Below are 24,721 nucleotides of genomic sequence, written 5' to 3'. Positions count from 1 at the left end.
TTGCCATTGAAATGGCTGAAGACTCTTCCTCAGCTTTTGGTCGTCATTCATTACAGAAAACTGATTTTAATGCAGATTTTAATTTTCAACAGGTAGAGAACTCAATGAGATCACGCTTGGTGTAAAAGATGCTCCATGTTCCACTCCTTTAACAGATTCCAGGGATTAATGAAGCATTTTTTTCCTTCCAAAAGGCAGATTTCCCATCATTTCTGCTCCATTTTTGCTGTTTCTGACAGTGAGGGTGACAGCTTGCACAGCCTCTGCTGTAAAACAGGAATGCAAAGCTCCCCAAATCCCTTTTTTTAGCACTTTTCTCCCCAAAGTGCTTCCCTCGATGAGGAGGAGCTCATTGTAGCTCTGATAATCAATAATTTCTCCATTTATCCGCTCCTCCCCGTTTCTTCCCCACTTCTGGGGAGAAGAAATTTGTGTAATTTGCTTTTCCGATCCCTAGAAATCCCAAATTTTCAGGTGAAAAGTTCACAGCAGTCGCAGACGAGCGGGAAAAAAAAAATATCAATTCCTGGCTGCAGCTTTTCCTCCAAACCCACTAAACGCTTGAGCAACCTCCTTGATAAGGTAAAAAAAGGGAGGATTTGGTCAGCAAAGCTCCTGAGGGTCCCCAAAATTCAATGTATTCAAAGAGGGGGCAGAGAAGGGACAGGGAGGGAGAAGGGAGAGGGGACGTCTCCAAAGGATGCCGGGGAAAATGTCGCCTGTTTTAAAAGTCCCTGAAATTGCCCATTAGGACTCAAACGGTGCCGAGGCTCCCCGCTGTGTAAGCGAGAAAGGGGAAAAAAAAAATTTGGAAAAAAAAAAAAAAACCAACCCCAGCCCTACTCAAGGCAGAGCAGCGAAGCGAGTAAATGATGACACAGAAGTTGGAGGAGCCATAAAACCCCACCGAGGTGTCGTTTGGGAGAAGTGACCTTTTCCCACCGAAGGAAATGAGGAGAAAGGACACACGGGTGCCTTCAAGGGGGGGTGTAAAAGTCAATTTATTTATTTTAGCTTGCAGAGGACAGGCTTGGGGGCTGAGATTTTTGGTGGGTTTTTCATTTTCTTTTTTTCTTTCTTTTTTCTTTCTTTCTTTCTTTTTTTTTTTTTTTTTTTTGGTGGGATTTTTTTGTTTGTTTTGGTTTGGTTTTTTGTTCAGAGGGGAGATTTTTCTGCTCTTGCAGATGAGAAACGCAGCAAATGAGGAAAAGCTTGAAATCTTCCACATGAGCACAAAAAAAAAAAAAGCTGCTTTGAACGTGGAGCTGGCTCAGTGCACAATACAGATCAGCCCTGTTCAGTCATTGTAGCTGGAAGAGCAGAAATAGGATATAAATTTATCCCTAAAAAAATCTCAGGATTTTTTTGGGGTAAATTTAGGCTTCAAGGTGCAGGACCATCTCCAAAATCCATTTTTTAGGCTTCAGGGTGCAGGACCATCCCCAAAATCCATCCTCAACTCCCAAGTCCAGCCCTCTGGGGTGCTCCAGAAGAGTTTCTCTTGGACAAACTCTTTTTCTTATAATAACTTGACTCCGTAACGATGCTTGAAAAAGTTATTTGACTGCTTAGAGCACCACTGGAGATGAAATCTTTTTTTCTCCCCTGCCACAGGTTATTAAAAAATGCCATTGAAATAAACCAAAGGCCATTCCTATGACTAAACCTGTCCTGGTTCAGCCAAATGTTTCATCTTCCCAGCTAATTCACCTGCTGGTTGCAATCATGCCACCGTGTCAGCTTTCCAAGAAGACCCAAAGACCCCAAAATCACAGAATTTAGAGAATTACAGAATCACTGGGTTGGAAGAGACCTTCAAGATCATCGAGTCCAACCCAGCCCCAACAGCTCAACTGAACCCTGGCACCCAGTGCCACATCCAGGCTTTGTTAAACACACCCAGGGATGGGGACTCCACCACCTCCCTGGGCAGACATTCCAGAACTTTATCACTCTTTCAGTAAAAAACCATTTTTCTAACATCCAACCTAAATTTCCCTTGGCACAGCACAAGACATAAAACAAAAAATGGGAAAACCCCATAGTTTTACCCAAAACGTTTCCATCTTGCACACTGACAGAAGAGGTTTTAATTCTGCCAGTCTCTGAGATGAATTCTCTGGGATGAAATATTTTGTAATGGGCATTATTTGGGAAATCAAGGCAATGAATGCAGGAGCTGGGGGTCCTGGGGGTCTGGAGGACACTCACCTGTGGGGTGTCTTGGTAGGGAGGAGGAGGCACTGTCTGGGTGGCCATCATGGTCAGAGCTGGTGCAGGGGAGACATGGTGCATCCTGCTTGGGCCTCACATCGAGAACCTGCGGGCAGCAGAACAGAGCTCTGGAGTACCAGGGATCTCCCCAGCCCTGAGAAATCCCACAGAAAGGGAAGGAAAAATAAAAGGCAGAAAGGAGAGGTGACATTGCTCACACTGCCCTCTGCCACACAGTCCCTGGAAGGAACTCAAGGTGGTTTGATGAGCCTTATTGTGATCTGATGATTTGTTGAGATTTGTGATTTTGGATAAGGAATGCATTGCAGGGGAAGAGAAGCAGGTCACTGGCAGGGGGATCTGCACTGGAGATGAAAGTGCCATCAGTGAAGCTCATGAAATCTTCTCCCCTGTGAACCCTGGCATGCCCAGGGCATTTTCTTTCCACCCCTCATGCCTAACCACACTGCCTACATGGGGATTTCCATCCCCTTCCCAGCTATTCCTCTTTTCTGGAAGCAGAAAGACAAACCATAAATACAAAACTTGCCATTTTTTAAATGATACACTAAACCCTCCCAAAATGATGTGTCTCTTTGCCTTTGGTCACCACAGTCACATCCTCATGCTCAGTTCAGAAGGGACATTGAGAATCCAATGTGGAGATTCACCAACATATTTAATAAATTTATTTATTCTTTTATTTAACATATTCCTATGTTGTGCACTCCAACCCAGCTGTCTCCTGTGCTGAGGTGACTGACCCATGATGACTGAATGCACAGAAATGTGGAAACTCTTGTTTTATTTGAACCAGGGAGCAAACCTGGCTTTTGCACACCCCATAAACTGAGATGGTCCTTACACTGCCTCCAACCTCTCTGGAAGTTGCTGCTTTCTCTAAAATGCAGTTATCTGGGAGGAAAACAGACTAAACAGACTAATTTTTTTTTTTTTGTATCTTCAGGTCCAAATGAGTTGGAGAAAAAAGAGGGGTACCAGGAAGGGACAAATTTTTTGTGGAGCACTTGGCTGGGAAAAGTCCCCAACAAATAAATAGGTTGTAGATGTGACCCAAAAGCAATTCTTGGCCCTGAAAATACCTCTTATCCCACTACTTCACTGCAGCTGTGTGGTTGCTTTAGAAAGAAAAGCCAATAATCTTGCCTGAATTCTCAAAAAACTCTGTCCTGTTCTTTCTGTGGCTCAGAGCTCTGGTTTGGGCCAACTCACAAAGTTACCCAAAAAATCTTCCTGGGTCCTCCAAAGGACGTTTCTTCTTTCTCCTTTCTGTAAGAGATGACATCTCCCCAAGGGATCTCCCCATTGTGATGCACTGGCTTCTTATCTGGGGAGAAGCCATGGCACCACCCACCCCACGAGGAAATGCAGAATTTATGAAAGTCCTCAGATATTGTCAGGGAAAATAACCCAAAACCAGTGTCAGCATTGCTTCACCGGGAAATGGTGACAGACAAGAAGGTGCAAGGAAGAGGAGAGGCACTGGTGAGCTCAGCCAAAACTGAGGCACATTTGGGAATGTTTGTGAAAAATTTAATCCTCTCTGTGAGGCTGTTTTAGGGGAAGAGGTGCAATATTCTGATTTTCTTGCCAGGCACTAAGTTCACAAATGCACCACATCCAAATGGAAAGCCAAGTGCTGTGTGCATGGGATGAGCATCAACAACCCTTCTTTATTGAAGAAATGAGGTTATTCTTTCTTATACTTTGCACAAATATGGATAACCCATGAATGGAATACTAAGAAATCACACCCGAAATCCTGTGTATTGTGAAGGTAGATCAGGGCTCTTGCCTGACACAGACCTCTAGCAGTGAGGACATTGCATTTATGGGATTAAAATGATGCTTTTCATCTTTTTCCTCCCAACAGCAAAATAGCAGGAGGCAAAATTATCTGCTCCTGAGTGAACTCACAGCTTAAAACCTTTGATGTCCAATGTCAAACTCAGCTCACAGCTGCAGGCACACAAATATCCCTGTCCTCGGGGGGCAACACCCAGGGAAAAACCTCCCCACCAGAAAGAGTTTCAGCTGGGGAAAAGCAGAATTTAGCACTGTGACAGTCTGGACATCTGTGTGGGAAGCTAAAGAAAAAAAAAAGACATTGCTATTTTGGGAAAAATACCCTGCTTGGCATCTATTGTTCCTGCCAAGAGAGATCCTACAGCCAGCACGTGGTGATTTGCTGTGGGGTGTGAGCTTTTTGGGTGAGTCTATTCCCAGAAGGTGGCAGCCCAGAGCCCAATTTAATTGCTGAATAATATCTAAGCTGCTCAAATCAAGCTGTTCATTGAGGTTTATGGGTGATGATTTGTTTGGAGAATAGGATTGACAGCTAAAAAAAAAAAGGGATAAAAGTGGGAGACAGCTGTTGCCAATAGCAGTATATTTATTTATCTTGGGGGAAACAAATGCACTCAGGCACTGTAAATATCCAGGAAATGTCTGGTGGCCACAGGAAAAGCTGGACAGGTGTTTCACGTGGGACTCCCAGCCATGAAGCTCAGGGTAACAGGGCAGAGCTGTCAGCCCCGTGGATTGATCAGCAGCCAGCACAGGGAAGGGTTGAAAGCTGCCATTATGTGCATTAACCCTTTCTTATTTTTTTGTAATTTTATACATTAATCCCCTCTCTTTTCTTTCTTTCCCCACTTAAATTAATTTTTGACTTTGACTATGGACATCCAGAGAGCATCACCAAACCCCTGCCAACTCCTTCCAGCCCACCTCAGGGAAATGTTCAAATCACAGGTGAAGAGAGAATTCTGGGGATCTGGAGATCAGGGAGGGCAGGAATTGCAGCCAGCTCCTGGGGGATTTGTACAGAAGAAAGAAATGGTGAGCAATAAAAACCCATAAAGGCTCTTTCATTTCCGGAAGCAGCAGTACTTCACATTTTGGCAGTGACTTGAGATCAAAGTATCCTAAATTTCTTATGAAATAAAATTATTTCAGCTATCACTGAAATGTTGCCATTACTTTGGAAATGTATTTCCCAAAAAGCTTGTACCTATCTAAAAGACTCTCAGATTTATAGGCTGGGGGTTTTTACCAGCAATATATTACATCCTTTTTCAAGTAAAAATAATTAAAGACTAAGTTGAAAAGTTGGGGGGTTTTCTCCATGATGCCTTAAAAACATTTAAATTCCAAAGTATTGCCAGTCCCCCTCCAGGTGAATATGACCTCCTTGATTAATAAAACAGCCATAAACCCATATTAGAATGGTTAGGGCTGGTCAGAATTGGGGCTGAATGAAAAAAAAAAAATTAAAAATCCCTTTTATGGACTCTACATCACTGTTTTCAAAGCAAAATGTTAATATTCAGTCTGTAAAGCACAACTCTTGTTTCTGACCCAATGGGAAAATGAGGATCACTTTTTCCAGCTTATTGAGAGGCTTCTGCCCCACAGCAACACATGCAACTGATAACGGAGGATTCAACGAGAAAAATCAGAAAATCAACTTCTCAGGCTTTTCTTTTCCACCTGAACCATCAAAGTAATTAGAAATACTTAAGGATTTTTTTTTTTTACCAGCCATGGAAGGTATTTTTGTGTATTAAGGGAAGATTGCCTTTTCTGAAGGGGATTTTTTGAAGAGGGGGAGCTGTGAGATTCTCAACAACGCCGTGTCAGTCACGCTCTCTCCACAGCAGGCTGAGAGTTTTTTATGTCACCATCTTCACAGAGGGCTTGTGCAGGCTGAAGTTTATGATATATGCACTCAGCTAAGTGAAAATGAAGAAATACAGCAGAGGAGGGATGGAGAGGGTCCTCCAGAGGCCAATACATCTCACCCCGAGCCACCAGGACAGGCTCGCCCTCGAGGGGTGATGCCAACTCTTGATTGGCCATAAAGTGAATTAAGAGTGACCCTCTCCTCTTCAATGTCTCATTTCTATCAACAAATTTCCAGCTTTTTTTGCCTGTTTTTACCAAATTACCCCAAAAGATGAATAGCAGGTTTCCATGTCATTACAGGAAGTCCTTTATGCCACCCCGAGCTTGTTAAAAATAAACCAAGTGCTATTAAATGGTCAAAACCAGAAAAGAATCCAAATTTTCAAGACATTACCCATCCTTGGCCATTCCTCCATATTCAAGGTTGCTTCCAAACATGTTGCTCATGTGACACCTCATCTGGGGAGATCAGGAACGTTTGTGCCATCAAATAGCTTTCATTTTTTTTAAGAATATATCATAGCCAAATTTCCCCAATCCAGTTCCAGAAGGTTTTCTTGCACTAGCAGCACCTTTTGCTCTTGGCCAAGGTGCTGGTTTTACTAAATGCTGACCTCCATACCCTCCCAGTATCCTGTTATTAGTTATTGCCTGGTAAAAAAAGGAGGAATTGAGTCTGTGTTTCTGCTGCAAGGATGGGTTAAAGCAGATAGGGACTTGATATTGCTGTAGAACAAAGTCTAGACCAGACTTTTCTGGTTTTCTTCTTAAAAAAGCAGTTGGTCAACACATAAGTACTGGGATAAAAGGGTGAGGGAAACACCATGCTGGACAATGCCATAAAAACCCTTGCCAAAGGAGCATTTATTTATTTGATATTTTCACCTAGGCATTTAAATGCTTTTTGTTTAATATTTATGTGTATTTATTTATTATTTGTATTTATTTCATTAATATGTCCCAATCCTCCTCCCAACTTCAGCTCCACAGAAAGGATGGAGCTGCTTCAGTGGATTTCTGATGAGAACAACAATTACTGCTAAATATTTCTCTCCTCTCCAAAGATACCCATCTCTGAAAGGCTCCAGGGATATCTCTGCAACATAAACATGAGAATAAAACCTGCAAGAGCCAGTCAGAGCTTTAGCAGACAAGGTTAATGTACCTTGAACAGCAGCATTAAACAACTTGGCTCATTTTTTTAAGTGGAGAGCTGAGATACCTACATACATTTTAAAGTGTTATTTTTATAGGGGAAGACCATTAAAGCACCTTCCAAAACAAACTGGCACAGGGAAACATCAAAGAAGCTTCTTCAAAGTAACCTGAGAATACTTGAATTTTGTGCAACCCAGCCCTCTGCCCAAGGAAAGTTCCCAAAAGAGTAAGTTGTGATTTTCTTTCAGCAAATCAAAAAGCTTTGAAGTGAAGTGTTGCTGAGGAACCCCAAAAATGTAGAAACTTCCTCTTGCTGGGCATGAAATGTCAAAAAAAAAAGAATTCTGGTTACCTTGTAAAAAACAGGGAGCAGATGAATGTTTTAACAGTTGAGAACAATCTCAAATTAATTGAGAACAATTAATGTCCAAAGTCTAAAGTCTTGCCCCATGCTTTCAAACCTTGGCTCGTGCTCTTCATTCTCACACGGAGAGTGATGAGTCAGGAATCACAAGCAGCCACATTTCCATCCTGCAAACACCAAATCCCAAACCCCCAGTGGCAATGAGAAGGTCACAGAATCACAGAATGGTCTGAGCTGGAGAGGACCCACAGGGACCCTCGAGTCCAGCTCCTGGCCCTGCTCAGGACCATCCCCAAGAGTCACACCACACACCTGAGAGGATTGTCCAAATGCTTTTGGAGCTCATGCCCAGTGCCCTGGGAGCCTGTTCTGTGCCCAGGCACCCTCTGAAGAACCTTTCCCTAACACCCAACCTAAACCTGCCCTGACACAACTTCAGGCTGTTCCTTTGGGTCCTGCCAAAAGAACCTGCTCTGGGCACCACAGAGCAGCAATCAGGGCTTGCCCCTCCTCTCTCCCTCACAAGGAAATTGTAGATTGTGATGAGTCTCCCCTCAATCTCCTCCAAGACCAAGAGCCCTCAGCTGCTCCTCCTTGAGCTTCCCCTCAAGCCCCTTCACTGTGGTGGAGTTCTCAGGGGGCTCAGGACAAGGGAAGAGATGAGAATCTTGACTCTATGTTTCAGAAGGCTGATTTATTACTTTATGATATATATTATATTATATTATATTATATTATATTATATTATATTATATCATATCATATCATATCATATTATCATTAATTAAACCATTATTCAAGTTTTTCCATTCCAAACTGACACCAACAGTCCTTCACCAGTGTCCTGGTTTCAACCAGGACAGAGTGAATTTTTACAATAGCTTGGAGGGGGGCTTGACCAGACCCTAATATTATTTGATCCATCATCATCATCATCACCATCATCATCATCATCATTATTATTATGTTTGTTTGTTTGTTTGTTTGTTTGTTTGTTTGTTTGTTTGATAGCATTGCCGAGGCAGGGGAAAGGGACTCTCTCTTCTGAGAAGAAGGGAATTCATTCTCCTGGAGCAAGCATGAGGATAGATCAGTGTGGCAATGCTGGTCCTGACCAGAGGGAGCACTCTGGGGGCATGGCTGTGGTCAGGTTAAGCTCTTTTCTCTCTTTTTTGCATTTTTGTTATTTGCATTGCTGCTGTTACAAGTTCATTTTCTTCTCTCATTGCTGTTTCCAGTAAATTGTTCTTATCCCAGCCCATGATCTTTGCCTTTTGTGCCTCCAGTCTTTTCTCTACGGGCAGGAGAAGGGAAGCAAGTGAGCTGCATGGAGTTTTGGAGATTTGGGGAGAGGGCACTAACTTGGGGAATACTGTTATTAAATAACAACAACCAATTCCTCTGCCACTGCAAATATCACAAAGTGCAAACCAGACCAATGCCAGGGCAAGACCCACCTGCAACCTCAGCACTGCCAACAATTCTGGCTCAGATCCCACCACAAACCAAAGACTGTTGAAAATGTTGCTGCAGTCCATGAACACCCCATAATCAATAGTGCAATTTCCCATATTTTTAGATTTCAATTTAATTCCTTTCTGGGGTGTTTGTTTTGCAACTCAAATCTCACAGGTTTTATGCAAATCTCCCAAAACCTCCATGAGTAAACATGGACATATACCTGATTTTTGGTGATTTGCTAAAAACAACAGAGTGAACCCAACTGCAGAAACACAGGTGAGGTCTGGGAGTGCAAAGACTTCCCTGACTGGGAGAGTCAGGAAAGCAGCAATACCACAGTACACCAAATAAAATCCTCCCTTAAATCTGCCTCATTCCTTGCTGTATCCTGCTATTACACTTGGAAATATTCCCCTTGGGAGTGGGAAAAACTCCCTCTGGAGTCCCTTAAGGCAGATAAACCAGAATTCTTGACTCACTGAGTTTTCATTTCACATCCCTCTCTTGCAGCTCTCTGGCTCTTCCCGGTCTTGCCTTCCCCCTGAATTTCCTATGTAAAATGTAAAATTCCCTATGAAAAATGACTCTGCTGACCAGAAAACAAAAATAAGGTTTCCCTTGAGGCATGTCAGGCTTCTGGCACCTACAGGGAGCTGTCCCTATCCAAACCCCGAGCCAAGGCACTGAAGACTGAGATGGGAACACCTTGATTCATCACCACAATTGAAACATTTTTCATTTGCCCATTTGAAAGCAATTTTTGGGCCATATTTCCAGCCTCAGTGATGAAAGAGAAGTTTGAAATATGACATGGTGATTTATAGGGAGTTACAATGGGTTTCAAACTCATTTAGTAATGCTTAATAAGACTGTCTTCTCCATTTACTCCAAATGGGAGTAAATCTCAGCCTGGTCTGAACTCAACAGGATGAGGAAATTGGGATGAAAAAAGGACTGGAAAGTGTTCATGGTGTGAGACAGACAGGCTGAATTTTTTTTCACAGCTTTTTTTGTACAATGACAAAAGGTATGGCCTGGCCTCAGAGGTGCATCCTGTGGTCATTGGGGCATCAGGAGGAGGAAAGCTGAAATTGCTGTTTGGTGCCTGGAAACTGAGGGCTCTAACACACAGTGGGGAAAGCCAAGGGAAACCAAGCTGTTTCTCAGAAGCCTTCAGGTAATTTCTGTCATTAACCACTTAGAGTGATGCCAGCCCAGTGTTCCAGAAGGTCATTAAATGGACACCCACCACCATCACATCCTCCTGTGCCTTTCAAGGAAGATGTCTGGACCCTGTGGGCACAATTTGCTGAGCAGCTCTGGTTTGGTCTCCTTGCTGGAGAAGCTTCCAGCACTTTGTGTCCTCCACAGCCACAGCTCCTCCAAAGAGAGCAACCCAAAGCACACAAAACACGTGGCAGGGCACAGAGTACTTTTGATGCCTTGAGATTTTAGCCTTTATATTTTCCAATCCCTGTGCTGCATTAGTGCATAACTCTAACTCCATATGAAGTGTCAGCTCCTGTCTCCACATCTTGGTCAGACAAAACAATTCCTCTGGGCCTGGAACCCAAGGGCACCCAACAGCCTCAGGCCCAGAAAAGTACAAATAAAAGTGAATTGGGGAGGAGCAAACTGGGGGAATGGACCTTCATTGCCTGAAGCTGTAAGTGGAGAATTAACCCCTGATATGTAAATGGATGTTCCAGATTGCAAGGCAAGATGTTTTCTATTACCATCTCTATGGTAGATTATCTTTTGTCAAGTGGGCAGTTTGCCTTATCTCTCTCTCTGAGTGACCACAATCACTCCTGCCTCCAGGGGGACATCTGCTGATAACAGCTATGGAATGTCCCTGCATGGCTGATAAGAAGTACAGCATTCCATTGGGAGATGTGAGCCCAGAGGGAGGAGCCAAGCATTCCTAACTGGATATAATCTGGAGATTCTGGAACACCAGCCAAGCATTCCTACCTGGATATAATCTGGGGATTCTGGAACACCAGCCAAGCATTCCTACCTGGATATAACCTGGAGATTCTGGAACACCAGCCAAGCATTCCTACCTGGATATAATCTGAGATTCTGGAACACCAGCCAAGCATTCCTACCTGGATATAATCTGGAGATTCTGGAACACCAGCCAAGCATTCCTACCTGGATAGAATCTGGAGATTCTGGAACACCAGCACGGCTTCTGCACTGGATTCCCAGAGGAACAGCAGCTGCCTCTTGCCCTGGATCTCCAGAGGAAGAGACTGCACCTTTCTCCAGGATCCCTGCTCCAGCAGAACCAGCCCTGACACTGCAGGAGGGCTGAGCCACAATTCCAATGGTTCTGCTGCCAGCACCCTGACCCACAGGGTGTCAGGCTGGGTTCTGACTCTGGCACTGTTGGTTTGGTTCACTGCTTTGTTTATTTTATCCTTTTATTTTCTTCCCTATTCAAGAACTGTTGTTTCCTGCTCCCATATTTTTGCCTGAGAGCCCCTTAATTTAAATTTTATAGCAATTCAGAGGGGTGGGGAGGGTTCACATTCTCCATTTCAGGGGAGGCTCCTGCCTTCCTTAGCAGGCACCTGGCTTTCCAAACCCAGACAATGGACCAAACTTAAATCTGCCTGAAAAACTCATGACCCCTGTCCATGCTGGGTGTAGCCCTGTGGGAGGCTCTGACTGCCCAAGGTGTGGCTGGTAAAGGCCTTTCATAAATCCCCACTTTATTCTCTGAATTCTGTCTGGCCTCTGTTCCAGGCAGCCACTCCAAGGCATCACTTTCACTCACTCTGAAATACAGACTGGAAGGAGGACACCAAGCAGGGAGGATCCCCCCCAAAAACTGGTCATTGTGGTGACCCCAATCTCCCCCACACTCACCAGAAAAGTAATTTCAACATGAACCCAACCTGTACCTTTATCAAAAAGGGGTAAAATCAAGCTGAGGAGATTTTCACCACCTCCTTCATCGTGTGTTTTTTGTTTTGGCTGAAGCAGGGTCACCACAAGAATCAAAGGGCAGCCTAGGGGAAATAATCCTGCCCCTGCTGGCTGCTTCTTACTAAGAGGGAAGGGGACTTCTTACTTTACTTCTTACTTTATTTCTTACTTTACTTCTTACTTTATTTCTTACTTTACTTCCTTCACTTCTTACTTTACTTTCAGAGGAGGCAAGATTCAAAAGAAAAGACTAAGAGAAAAGATGCTCTGCTGGGCCAAGGACCAAATTAACGGTTTGGGTTTTTCCCTGAGAAGCCCCCACCTAAAAATAACCAGTTTAAAGTGAAACCAGGCACTTTTGCAGAATATTTACACAAATTGAAGGGGCCACCCCCATTTTCAGTGACCAAAGATTTCTCTTTGCTCCTACAGGAGGGAAGTTGTAGCCAGCAGGGTTTTATTTTCTGTGTCACCTGCTGGTGCCCTGGTTTTGGCATGGATCAAGCACATTTGTCACTCTGTCAAGCCCTAATTTTAGTGATCAGGGTTGACTAAAGGACTGTGAAACCCTTGGTTTCATGTACATCTTATTTTAAGCTCTGCATTTCATTTATTTTTAGTTGGTGGCCATTTCTTTGCACCCTACTGCCGGCTGTGCCAAAATTTTGCAGTGATAACAACCTATATTTCAGAGTATTTTCACAAAAATATATCTGTGTTTTCCTCCAGGCTGCTTATGCCTTGTAGGGCTCTTAACAATATGTTATCTACACTTGAGCTTTAAAACAAGACTCCCTGCACAGACTGATTTATTTTTAAAAAATAAGTGTTTCTGCTCTGAAATGCTTACTGCATTTAGGGAAGGGTTGATACAATTTAAATTATATCAACAGAAAACAGCAGAAATTCCTCTAAGTAAAGCCACACCAAGGTCATGACTCACCACATCCTGCTCAATTAATATACATAATTGCACAATTAATACATATAATTGCTTAAATAATATAAAGCAAAGCAGCCTTACTGTTAGGGGGTGCTCAGGGAGCCACTGCCCTGGAAGTGTCCTCCCACTGCCCTGAAAACTGGGTAGGGATCACAACCTGGGAAAGCAAAAATGAAATATTTTATATATATTATAATTATTATATATATTTTAATATTTAGAGAATATTTTAATATTCAGAAAAATTATAAAATAAGAAAGTGAAATATTAAGCAAAGGATGAAGGTCTGCAGTAGGAAAGTGCAGTGGTAGTGGAGCCATGGATGGCAAGTCTCTCTTAATGTTTTTTTTTCTGGAGGATGATGGGGAAAATAGGATAAATCAAGGAAAACATAGGTGGCAATATCCCCTGGAGATGAAAGCAAGACTGATGTCTGAGCTAGGTCAGGGGTTTTCCCCATCAGGTTTGAACACTTCCAAAAAAGGACAAAAAGAAATCAGATTTTTCAAGGTCGAACCGAGATGTGTCCAGCAAACGAAGGCGAGCTCCTCCTTGGTCTGTGCACAGGGGATGGAGGCCAAGGTGGTCCTGTCCCCTCCTCTTCCACTCCTGCTGGGTGCTGAAAGCTCCTCAAGCTCCTCACGGGATCACTCTGAGGGTTACTGCTGCAATCCAGGTCTGAAAAGGAGAAAAAAGGAAATAAGGAATGAAACAGCACTGATGGCTGGCTCTGCCCCCATTTCATGCTGGTAGTTGGCATTTCCCTGGTTATTTATAATATTATAATTTATATTTCCCTGGTTAATTGTAATAAAATTATAATATTTATTTATTATTAATTATAATATAATTATTTATTATAAATATAATATATAACATTTATACTATATAATTTATATAATATATATGAAAAATATAATATAATATAATATTTGGCATTTCCCTGTTAATTGTAATATTTTTATAATATTCAAAACACTTTTTATAACAAAGGTGTTTTTATACTTGGGCTCACACAGAGTGAACTGGGGAACAGCCACTACCTCCAAAATGGGGGAGCTCCCAGACACTATTGAATAAGGAAAAGTCCATCCATATGCTAGAGGTGATTTTGCAGCTGCCAAGAATCTGCCCTTTATGGGACTGGGATTTCTGGGCCCATCTCAGCAGTTCCAGTGGAAAAACAAAGATGGGCTGAGCAAGGACCAGCACAGCCACCCACACTGGGGTGTTTTGTGTTTGACTGCAAATAAAAAAAAATGGAATACAAGAGATAAAATTCACCAGATCTCTCCATATATAACACCTCTAGTGAGCCCTTCAGAGCTTCAATATCCCTCTGATGAATGTCCCTCAATGTACATCACCCCAGATATTACCTCTGGGTCTATAAACATCACCTGAGATCTCCAATCTGTGTCTGATGCATCTACCCTGATATATATCTCCTGGTAAAGAGCTCCAGTATAAATCCCTTCTATTACAGATCTATAGTCCAATAAATGTCCCTTGATGCACACAACCTCTGCCAAGCTGCTCTCAGCCCAGCCCTGATGCATCACCTTGGTACCAACCCACCCTGGAGAGCTCCTCACCCATGCACAGCTGGCATGGACACCTTTGATAAACACACCTGGAGCTCCTTAAATCTCTGTTACACACCCAGCACATCCAGCATGGCACACAGCACCTTCAGGGAGCTCCTCAGAGCTCTGATAAATGTGTCACCTCCAGAGAGCCCCTGAGATTTCAATATGCATCCCAAACACCCACCCTGGTGCACAAAACCCATTCAGGGCTCCTCAGATTGCTGATAAAGGTCTAACACAGGCAGATGTATGCACACCTCTGCGTTCTGAACTGATGATTTTGTGTACATCTGATATATGCCACCACACCACCTCCAAAGAGCTCCTCAGATGCCCAAAATACACCTGGGATACCTGTACAGAACCTCCAAGGAGCTCCTCGCATGCCCAGTACACACCTGAGATACCTCACAACATGCACAGAACCTCCAAGGAGCTCCTCAGTTGCCCAAAATACACCTGAGATACCTGCAGAGAACCTCGGGAGAGCTCCTCAGATGCCCAGTACACACCTGAGATACCTCCCAACCTGCAGAGAACCTCTGGAGAGCTGCTCAGATACAATATACACCTGAGATACCTGCACACAACCTCCAAAGAGCTCCTCAGATGCCCAGTATGCATCTGAGATGACTTCCAACCTGCCCAGAACCTCCAAAAAGCTCCTCAGATGCCCCATATACACCTGAGATACCTGCAGAGAACCTCCAAAGAGCTCCTCAGATGCCCAGTATACATCTGAGATAACTTCCAACATGCACAGAACCTCTGGAGAGCTGCTCAGATGCTCAGTAAACACCTGAGATACCTCCCAACCTGCACAGAACCTCCAAAGAACTCCTCAGATACCCAATATACACCTGAGATACCTCCCAACATGTACAGAACCTCCAAAGAGCTCCTCAGATGCCCCATATACACCTGAGATACCTGCACACAACCTCCAGAGAGCTCCTCAGATGCCCCATATACACCTGAGATACCTCAAAACCTGCACAGAACCTCTGGAGAGCTCCTCAGGTGCCCACCACACACCCCAGGGATGCATCTCTGCTACACATCACCAGCAGAGAGCCGTGTCTGGTGTGGTGAGGCCAGACAGGAGATCCATGGGAACTGTTTCCCCTGGTTTTAACTCCATCCCAAACCCCTGGCAAGAACAGCAGGTGCAGTTTTGTGCCTTCAGGGCAGGTGTCCATCATCTCCCCCAGGAACATGGTCCAAAGGAGTTACAAGGGGAAGCCTGCATTCCTGGAAACCTGGTCTAAGGTCATTGCCCAAGGAGAGATCTGGAAACAACTGGAACATTTCAGGGCAAAACACAGCAGAAACCTCCAAATGTGGAAAATTTGATGGAAGAGACAAAAGGTCAAGGTGCCTCTTGACTTCTCAGACCAGTGTAGGTCCAGCCAAGAGATGTAGAGACCTGATCTGCTCAGAAGGGCCTGAGTCCAAAACTTCCACCACAACAGCAGGTGAAATATTAAGGTTATTTAAGGTAAAGAATTAATGTTCATGCCTTGGAGGAGCATGAATGGGCTGATGCCAAATACAAATCACGAATTTGGACTTGATTTTCATTGGATTTGTCCTGACATCACAATGGAAAAGCTCACGTTTTGCACCAGTCCTTCACTCTATAAAGACTTTTTTCTATCCCACAGGAAAGACTTTTGCCATCTGAGCTTGCTGTGTGAACAAAACACAAGGGCTGGAGGAAAAGGAGCAGAAATAAGGCTCTGTCAGTGTTAAAAGAGCTCTGACAGACTGATTTTCATCCTTGGAGGTGGCCAGGCCTGAGGCCTTGGGTGCTGCATGCATTTAGGACAAAACCATTGCGCGCCTTCTGCAGAAACGACGCCGTTTTTGTCCCCATCACGGGGAACACAAAGAGCCAACCCCAGCAGGGACATCTCCCTGAACACCCTTGCAGAGAGAGAGAGAGAGAGAGAGAAGTCTTTTTGAGCACTTTTAACAACTTCAAAAGGCATCCTTTGAAGTTTAGCAAAGGCCTTTGAAGTCTCCCGGTGCGAAGGGGAATGGAGGAGATGCCTCCTCCAAGATGCTCCACCACAGGCAATGCAAGGCAGCAAGATCCTGGTGTCCCATGGCTGCTCATGCTTGTACTCAGCAGCTGCCCCGGGGTCATAACTGAGACACCATTTCTGACAAGTCATCAATGCCCACAAATGCCCTAAATCCTGATTTCCTGGCCTGAACAGCATCCAAAGCAGATTTGGGAGCCCAGTAACCTGGGACAGCAGCCTCTACCCCGGCTGCAAAAAGCCAAGGGCATCCCTGTTAACAAGTTTTAATGAAGTGTAAGGGGATGCTAATAAAGCTGACATTTAGCAAAAGAAAATTCAGGATTTTTTTGTAAAAAGCACAGGATTTTAAAGCAAGAAGGCTTTTCCCAGCATGTCACTTTGTTTCTCCAATGTGAGCAGGCCGTGGTACTTCCAGCCTCATCATGTCAATGCTGTTTAATTGTGACTATCATGTTTTAATAAATTTAATTCCAGCTCCTCTGACTTAGAAGGAAACCACAAATGGTGAAATCCCCAGTAATGCTGGGTTTTGTTGAATTATTTTTATACCCCACACTATGCCCAGCAGCAAGCTCTACTGGCCCCAAGCTCCACACCCCTGGGGACAGCCAAAGACCTGTAGGTGTGAAAATCAGTACAAATGCAGAAATCAAAGCTCAAGTTTCAGTTAACCCTTTAAGGAGCTTCAAGGGATGATCATGACTCTCCAAATGCCTTGGCAACACCTGCTGCCACCTGCCAGGAGGACTTCTGTGATAAAAACAAAAACCTTTGGTGTGTTGGGCTTTTCCCCACACAGTGCAATTTCTCTCCCGCCTCTGGAAAAGGGCTGGGACCAGGTTTTGGGGATGCTGGGGCAAAGAAGAATATAATTATTTTCATTTCAGAAGTTAAACTGCTGATGCACAAACCCCACCCTTTCTCAGAGAGAGTGAAAGATTTGAGACATGCCCAAATATTTTTGTGTTTCTGCAAAAGCAAAGCTGCTCTGAGGCTAAACACAGTTGGGAGAGACGTGTCTGTTGGCAGAGCCCTGTGTAGGGGGCTCACATTTACCCAAAAGGGGCACGTAGGGAAATATTGGACATCCCCTCCCCAGACATGTGCATGTGAACACATCTGGATCCAGGGAACAAAAGCAGCCTCTCTCCACTGTGCTGATAAATAATGGAAAGGCAAAGTGCCCTGCAGAAGCAGCACCATACTGTTCAGCCTCGGGCCAGACGCAGGAAAATTCGGTGCCCATGAGGTCTGGAACAGTGGGATTAATAACACATCAATTTTAATGCAGGGTGGCTTATGAGGTTTTTTTCCCTTTTCCTTTTTTTTTTTTTTTTTCCTGCTTCACAAACAGCAAAGTGAATGTTTGAGCATCTCAGTGGGGGGTTAATGAGGACTCTGATTAGTTATTCAGATTTGCCTGTGCTGCCTACATCCATCCTCGGATGGGGGAGTAGCAGGAAAGGGTTTGCAGAAAAAGCTCTTAAAGATGACCTGCTTGGCTTTCACAGCTCAGGGGGATGAAGGTTTTGGGGGGCTCATGTTACAGGGGTCCCCAACCCCAAAATCCTAGTGCCAACTTTGAGATGGAAAAGTTTATCTTCCCATCATTTGTAGGGGATGCTGCTGCACGTTCAGCCATGCCAATTCCTGTAAAGTTTCTGAGGAAAACATTTGGATTTGTGGGATTTTTTTCACTTGAGAAAAAAAAAAATTCATGAGTGTCCTAAATAAAATTTGTGTGCAGTGCTGGTCAGAAATGTAAGACCAAAAATTATGGATGGACAAATGAAGGACACATGGATTCAGGGATGCAAGGCTGCACAGATGCATGGATGAACACACATGGTGAAAAGACCCATGGATACATGGAGGCAAGGGTGGAAGAAAGGATGGATCACCCCTTAAGCCACCACTGGGCTGCAAAAATGCAACAACTGCTGCAGCATTTCCTACAGCATCCCATAAAAGTCTAACAGTGGTTTATGTCCCTGCAAAAAAGCAATGAGCTCACCTCCTTGCTCCTTGACCCAGAGATATTTTGAGCAGGTTGAGCTCACATCAATATTTTAAGAAGGTTGAACTCCGGTATTTTCGGGGTTTCTTTCCAGATTTAGGCTTTTGCTCTTCACCTGCATCAAAAATCAAAAGGGAACCTGAGAAAATAAATGGCAGGTTCCAAAATGATGCCACAAAAGGCCTGAAGGATGGAGCCAGGGAGGTGTTCCATGGCATTGCAAAGGGGCCAATAAAAAAATTTCAGGCATTATTTTAGGAGTCACTCTAGGATTTGTTATTTCTTCATCAAGAAGAAATATTTGAAGGATGAAGGCACTGCCTCAGTGATAAATTCATCCCAACAGTGACTGTCAACACTGGATTTCTTTTTGGGTCTGGAGACCCAGCTGGGTCTTGCTTTGAGCATCCCTCAATCTAGCATCCAGCAGGCCTAAACTCTGGCATTTGTGTCATTCCCCACAACACCTGCCAGGATCTAAGGGGAAAGCCAAACTGGAGTTATCCTTCCAATCTCCTATTGAGGCACTCCATCCCAAAGAGGCTCTTTTCCCAAGGACTGCCTCCATATGCTTTGTCTGGGTTTTAAACGTGTGTTAATTGTTCTGAATTAACAGCTCCAGCTGGAGAAGCAAACAAGCAATTTGCAATTTAAGATAACACCCAACTTATCTCAAGTGATTTAAGTTGGGATTTTTGTTTGGTTTTTGGGGGGGTGGGGTTAGTGGTTTTTTTGAGGGGATATAATGTTTTTCTGGCTGTGAATGCACTGTCCAGAGCATGGCTAAAATCCCTTGGTGCACCCAATCCATCAGGAGTGGCCACTGGCACACGGTCACAGGAGGAGGTGGGATGGTAGGACAAGGAGAAAAAATGAAAAATCTCTGCATTTCGCTTTGCTTTAGCAACAGGAAAAATCCAATATATCCTCATCACTTCTGGGCAAAGCACTGACTGCAGAAGTGTTCAGGATTATTTTCTCCCCAACACTTTTTATTTTCTATTACACAGAATCAGGAAATCCCAGAATGGTTTGGGTTGGAAGGGACCTTAAAACTCATCTTCTTCCAACTCCCTGCCACAGGCAGGGACACCTTCCACTACCCCAGGTTGGTCTAAATCCCCATCCAGCCTGGCCTTGGATATTTCCAGGCATGGGGAAACCTGTGCCAGGCCCTCACCACCCTCACAAGGAAAAATTTCCATTTACAGCTTGTTTCAAAATATTCAAGCTCTCAAAAAAACCAAACAGCAAACTCTTTCAAACCTCTTTCAAGCTTTATCCCTCTGCCCTCTTTCATCTTTTTCCCTTTTGTTTTTTTTTTCATTTGCTGCAATATAGAGGAAGAGAGAAGGAAAGACCATGATGATTATTAGCTTACAAGACTGGATCTTCATTTTTTTTAAAGTTGTCATTTCAGCAATTTAAATCCTTTCTAATCTCACTCAGGGTGTGTGAATCAAGGAGTAAAGTCCACCCCTCTCTCCCCACCTTTCCATGCCTGGTTTTAAGAGGAGCCAACGGTGCTGGCAGCAAAACAGACTCCACAAGGAAAGATTTCTATGATTATGACCAAGTGTCTGTGGCCAGATTGAGTGGAAACTCCTGCTGGTACCTGTCCTGGTTCCAGCCAGGAGAGGGTTAATTTCTGCAGTGGCCGGGGGGGCCATGGCCAGGCCCTGGTTATTCTATCCCACTTCACATGTTGCTTTGGGGGAGGGGCAGGAAAGGGACTCCCTTCCCCGAGGAGCAGCTCTAGCCCAAGGTGAGCAGCTCGTATGTGAATCGCTCTTTTTTTGGTACCCTTTTGTTATTAATGCTGTTGCTGTTACTCTTTGTTTCCTCATTCTGGTTTCCAGTAAATTGTTCTCATTTCAACTCATCTTTTTGATGATGACTTTTGCTTTTCATGCCTCTAATTCACTTCTCCAGGAGGAGAAGGGGAGGAGAAAGGGGATCCAGTGAATGGCAGCATGGTTTGCAAACTCTCAGTAGAAGCACTAAATTGGGGGGACCATTCCTAAACCATGTCTCTACCCCAGCCAAGACTGAGTTGGGAGTCAATGTCCATCAACCCCCAGAAGTTTTCCAAGATTGGGTCCTATCAGATGACTGGGCTCGTGGATGGGGTCATGGTCCTCCAACATGGCCTTCTGCTGAAGTTGGGACACTTTGTCCCCATTTTGTCTCCCTTTCCCAGAGGAAAAAATGTCTAAGTGTGCCCTGAAGACACGAAGAAGGGACATTAAGATGCAAGGACGCATCCTTCTCCAACAATGGGAGGCACCTCCAAAATACAGACCCAGCTCTGTGGGACTCAGGCAGCCTGGGATGCCCAGATCCCCAGTGCCAAGCTGTGCTACCTGACGACCTCTTGGCACAAGGATAAAGTAACAGGAGAAGCGATAAATCACTTTGGCACCTTCCCTGGGCATGGCAGCCCTTGATAAAAACCCAAAACTCAGGGGAGGGAGTGCGACACCACGCCATTCCCAGCGCAGATTAATCCTTCTTGATGGAGAATTACAATTAGGGCTTCGTCTTAAGGAGATATCAGCAATCAGATATCTTATCAAATGCCACCTCAATTATTCAAATAATCCCTGGCTCTTAGATTTGGGGGCTGTTTAGGGAAAGCAGTCCGATTAATGTGCTGACACTTCCCCATCACGTCCGACATCCTCAACTTCACGTCTGATTACGGAATTTGCATTCAATTTAATTTTTTCCATCTGGAGTAAATGAATAATCCGAGTACCTACCCCAGCCTTAATTACATTTGTTAAATTAAAAACCTGGGATGTGAGAAATTTAAATGCATGTAGCTCCATGGCCAGACAAACCTGCATGTTCAACCTGCCGCAGCCCTGCCAGCTCCTGCTCCAATTTCTCTTCCTTCCCCACAGCCAGGCATCAAGGAAATTACAACTAGAAAACAAAAATTCTTTCTAAACGATGAAACAATAGATGATCTTTTGACATTTCCAGCGCTGTTTGCAAGGGAATGAGATAAAATGTAATAAATTCATATACTTCTGTGTGTTTCTTGGCTCCAGCAGCTAAAATTTCCATCTCTTTATGCAGGAGTCCTGGGGAGCAGAAATCCTTGATAATGCCAAACAATTCGACACTTTATTTTCTCTTTACTCCACACCATGCAAAACACAGGCTTCAAGCTGCCAGCTGCTGGGAGTGAAACCAGATGCCACATCCCTTTTCCATATGGAAACAGAAATCTCCCCGTCTGGGGGGGCCGTGTGCTCCCCTCAGTCCCAGCCCTCCCTGACCCCAGGGCTGCTACTGGCACGCAGCAAAGGCTCCCTCCAACAGCAAAAAACCACTATTTCAATGGTGTAATTGTCATTTTCTACACTCAGCCTGGCTCAGGCTGGATTCTGGTACCATCAGACCCAGAGGACATCAAAAAAGATTCACCCCAAGCTACCACCACATTTCCTAATTTTAAAATAAAGGAGTAAACAGAGAGGCGTGAGTAAAACTACTGAACTTGATAAATTTTTCAAAATAAACTTAGCAGAAGCTTGCTGAGATTCCCTTCTTTTGGAGATGATGAAATTTAAAAGGATGGAATTAATAGGTGGACATGAAGTGGTGATAAGAAAAGTGTCCAAATAATTAAAGAATAATTAAACATTAAATGGAAGATAAAGCATTACCAGCTCACACCATTTTAGGAGGAATATTTCACAGATTAATTGGAAATGGGAAATGTCAAATAAATAAATTTGGGTGTTGATCTAGATGTCAGCAGCAATGAAAACATTGAGGAAGGTCTTTTCTCAACAAGACAAAGACTGAATTAAATAACTTACATGAGAGTGAATGCAATGATAGCAATCCCCCAGTTTGAGGCATGTGAGACCAGGAATAAAATATGGTTAAAAATATTCAGGGAAAGCCACACTCAGGTAAAGTGAGACAGGTGAGCGCAGAATCAAAAATAGTTTTCCCTTTCCTCCCAGCATGCTTGCAGCTCAGACAACACTTTCTGCACTCCCAGAAAGATGGATTTTACCCCAAAAAAAATCCCTTCAGAGGGGTGTGACAGAGCATCCCCCCAGGCACAGTGGCCATCAGATGTGGCCACCAGGTCAGGCAACTCAGATGCAGTCTAATGGACCTGTGGTTCCTCATCCTTCCTGACTTTCTTCTGCTTTGTTTGGAGTTAACAGTTATGGTTCCAGAGAAACAAACATCATGTTTTAGCAATGAGGTCCCCAGCGAGGCTGTTTAAAAATTAATTAGTGCCATGCAACGTATTAGCCATGAACAGTAATTTTAGCTTTTGTACCTTCTTCATTGCCTTCTACACGGTTGTTATTCCAGCTTTTCCATGGTCCTCTCAGCCAACCAGGACCTACATAGAGCATAGCAAGGAAATTATTGGCTGTGTCTCCTGGAAATGCCCAATTCAACAGCAAACACACACCCCAGCGTGATCTCTCTGAAGCTTTTAAATGAATTAGGGTCATATTTGCTGAGCTGGCTGGAAGGCTGGGAGCCTGCTCTGCTCACAGAGGTGCCCATCATCCCCAACCAGCAGCTGCCTGTCCAAGGGCAGTCCCTGAGCAATGTGGGTGTTGTGGTGTGGAGGAGGCTGTGGGTCGTGGCTCCAGCCAGCATGGAGGACAGAAGTCCTCCCTCCATGGACAGACACTGGTGGAGATCGCCCAGACCTGGAGATGGAGAACCTTCCAGGATGGAGGTCTGCCAACCCCAGATGTATCTGCCAGCCCCAAGGTTGAAGATTTTCCTCCAAACCCAAGGAAGAAGATCCTCATATCCCAAAAATGGAGATATGCTCCCAACTCTGAAGGTGAAGATGCTCAGGGATGGAGCTCCACAAAACACAAGGAAGAATCCACGTAACCCCAAGGCTGGGAATTCTCCCAACCCCAAGGAAAGGGATCTCCCAACCCTGCAGATGGAGATCTCCAAAATTCAAGGATAGAGACACACAAACTTCAAGGAGTGAGCTCCTAACCCTGAGTATGGGGATCCACCAACCCTGACAATGCAGAGCCCTAAAACCCAAGGAGCCTCACAACCCTGAGGACAGAGATTCTGCAGACCCTGAGGATGGGGATCCCCCACCCAAGAATGGAGAGAGAAATCCCCTCCAGGACAAAGACCCCCACCAAACCTAAGGATGCAAACCCCATTTCCCCCAGTCCCATGGAGGGCAATCACCCCCTGGGACATCAGTGGCTGAAATCTTCACCCCACACTGCAAGGAGCAGAACCTGGGGTCACCACCCTGGTCTGGTAATGGCCACCCCCCAAAGTGCAACCCCAAATGAGCCCTCACTGTGCTCCTTTGGCAGTGGGAGAGGCAGCAGGGACCGAGGAGGCTCGCTGCGTGCACTGCCTCCAGGTGGATTGCGGAGCTGAGGGGAAATTCGCTGGGACATCTGGAATATATTCATTTTATGGCATGTTTCATATCACAGACAGGTACTTTGAAGCAGTTAAGTAGTAGCAGGGCAGCACGTCCCCATGGGTGGGCTGTGGTTTGTGCTTTCAGCCCGAGCTGCACCAGCATGACAAAGGGGCTGGGGAGACAGAGCTGACGTTTTCCAAACACAGCTTTGTGCCTCTGGGGGCAAATCCAGCAAGAAATTAAAACCCAAAAGGCAACAAAAAAAAAAAAAAAAAAAAAAAGAATAAAAAGGGAAAAATAAAGAAAACAACCCTGAGTCTAAGTGATGTTGATCCCCACATCAGGCTATTAACAGGCCCATCACAAATTGTAAATGACTCAGATAAATTAAATGGCTTAGCAACTGTGAGGAAAGGCCCTTCTGAAGATTCATTTGTTTTGCGGAAAAGAAATTATTGGGGAATTTTAAATCTTTTCCAGCAGCTTGACACAGGCACCCTGTCAAGCCCACATATTGCTGCTCATGCAGCCCTGGGAGCCAGTCAGCTCTGAAAGAAGTGAGAGAATCACAGAATCCCAGAATGGTTTGGGTTGGATCTTAAAGATTCTTCCATGACTGGCAAATGCCCTTTCCACCATCCCAGGCTGCTCCAAGCCCTGTCCAGCCTGGCCTTGGGCACTTCAGGCATCCAGGGCAGCCAAAGCTTCTCTGTGCCAGGGTCTCAGCACCCTCACAGGGAACAATTTCTTTCTGATATCTAAACCTCCTCTCCTTCAGTTCAGTGCCATTGAAGTGCTCTGTGAGCCTCCAGAAGCAGGGGGATACAGGAATGCTCCTGCAGGGGAGCCACTAACGAGGCTGCACCTCCTCCTAGAAAAA

At 44.5% G+C, this 24,721-nt stretch overlaps 1 protein-coding gene across 1 annotated transcript in view; it reads right to left on the bottom strand.

Annotated features, from left to right (window-relative positions):
- The window catches only part of PKNOX2 (PBX/knotted 1 homeobox 2), a 106,234-nt gene that overhangs the window by 27,140 nt on the left and 54,373 nt on the right, over window positions 1–24,721 (bottom strand). The window contains 3 exon segments of the mRNA XM_054517119.1: window positions 2,212–2,320; window positions 12,867–12,942; window positions 13,304–13,464. Of these exon segments, the coding sequence (XP_054373094.1) occupies window positions 2,212–2,295 (84 nt within the window). The 5' untranslated portion in view covers window positions 2,296–2,320; window positions 12,867–12,942; window positions 13,304–13,464.

This window comes from Molothrus ater, chromosome 22 (assembly GCF_012460135.2).
Source record: "Molothrus ater isolate BHLD 08-10-18 breed brown headed cowbird chromosome 22, BPBGC_Mater_1.1, whole genome shotgun sequence".
NCBI classification, from domain to species: Eukaryota; Metazoa; Chordata; class Aves; order Passeriformes; family Icteridae; genus Molothrus; species Molothrus ater.
The sequence above is the reverse complement of the archived record's forward strand: the minus strand, read 5'-3'. Positions and strand labels throughout refer to the sequence as shown.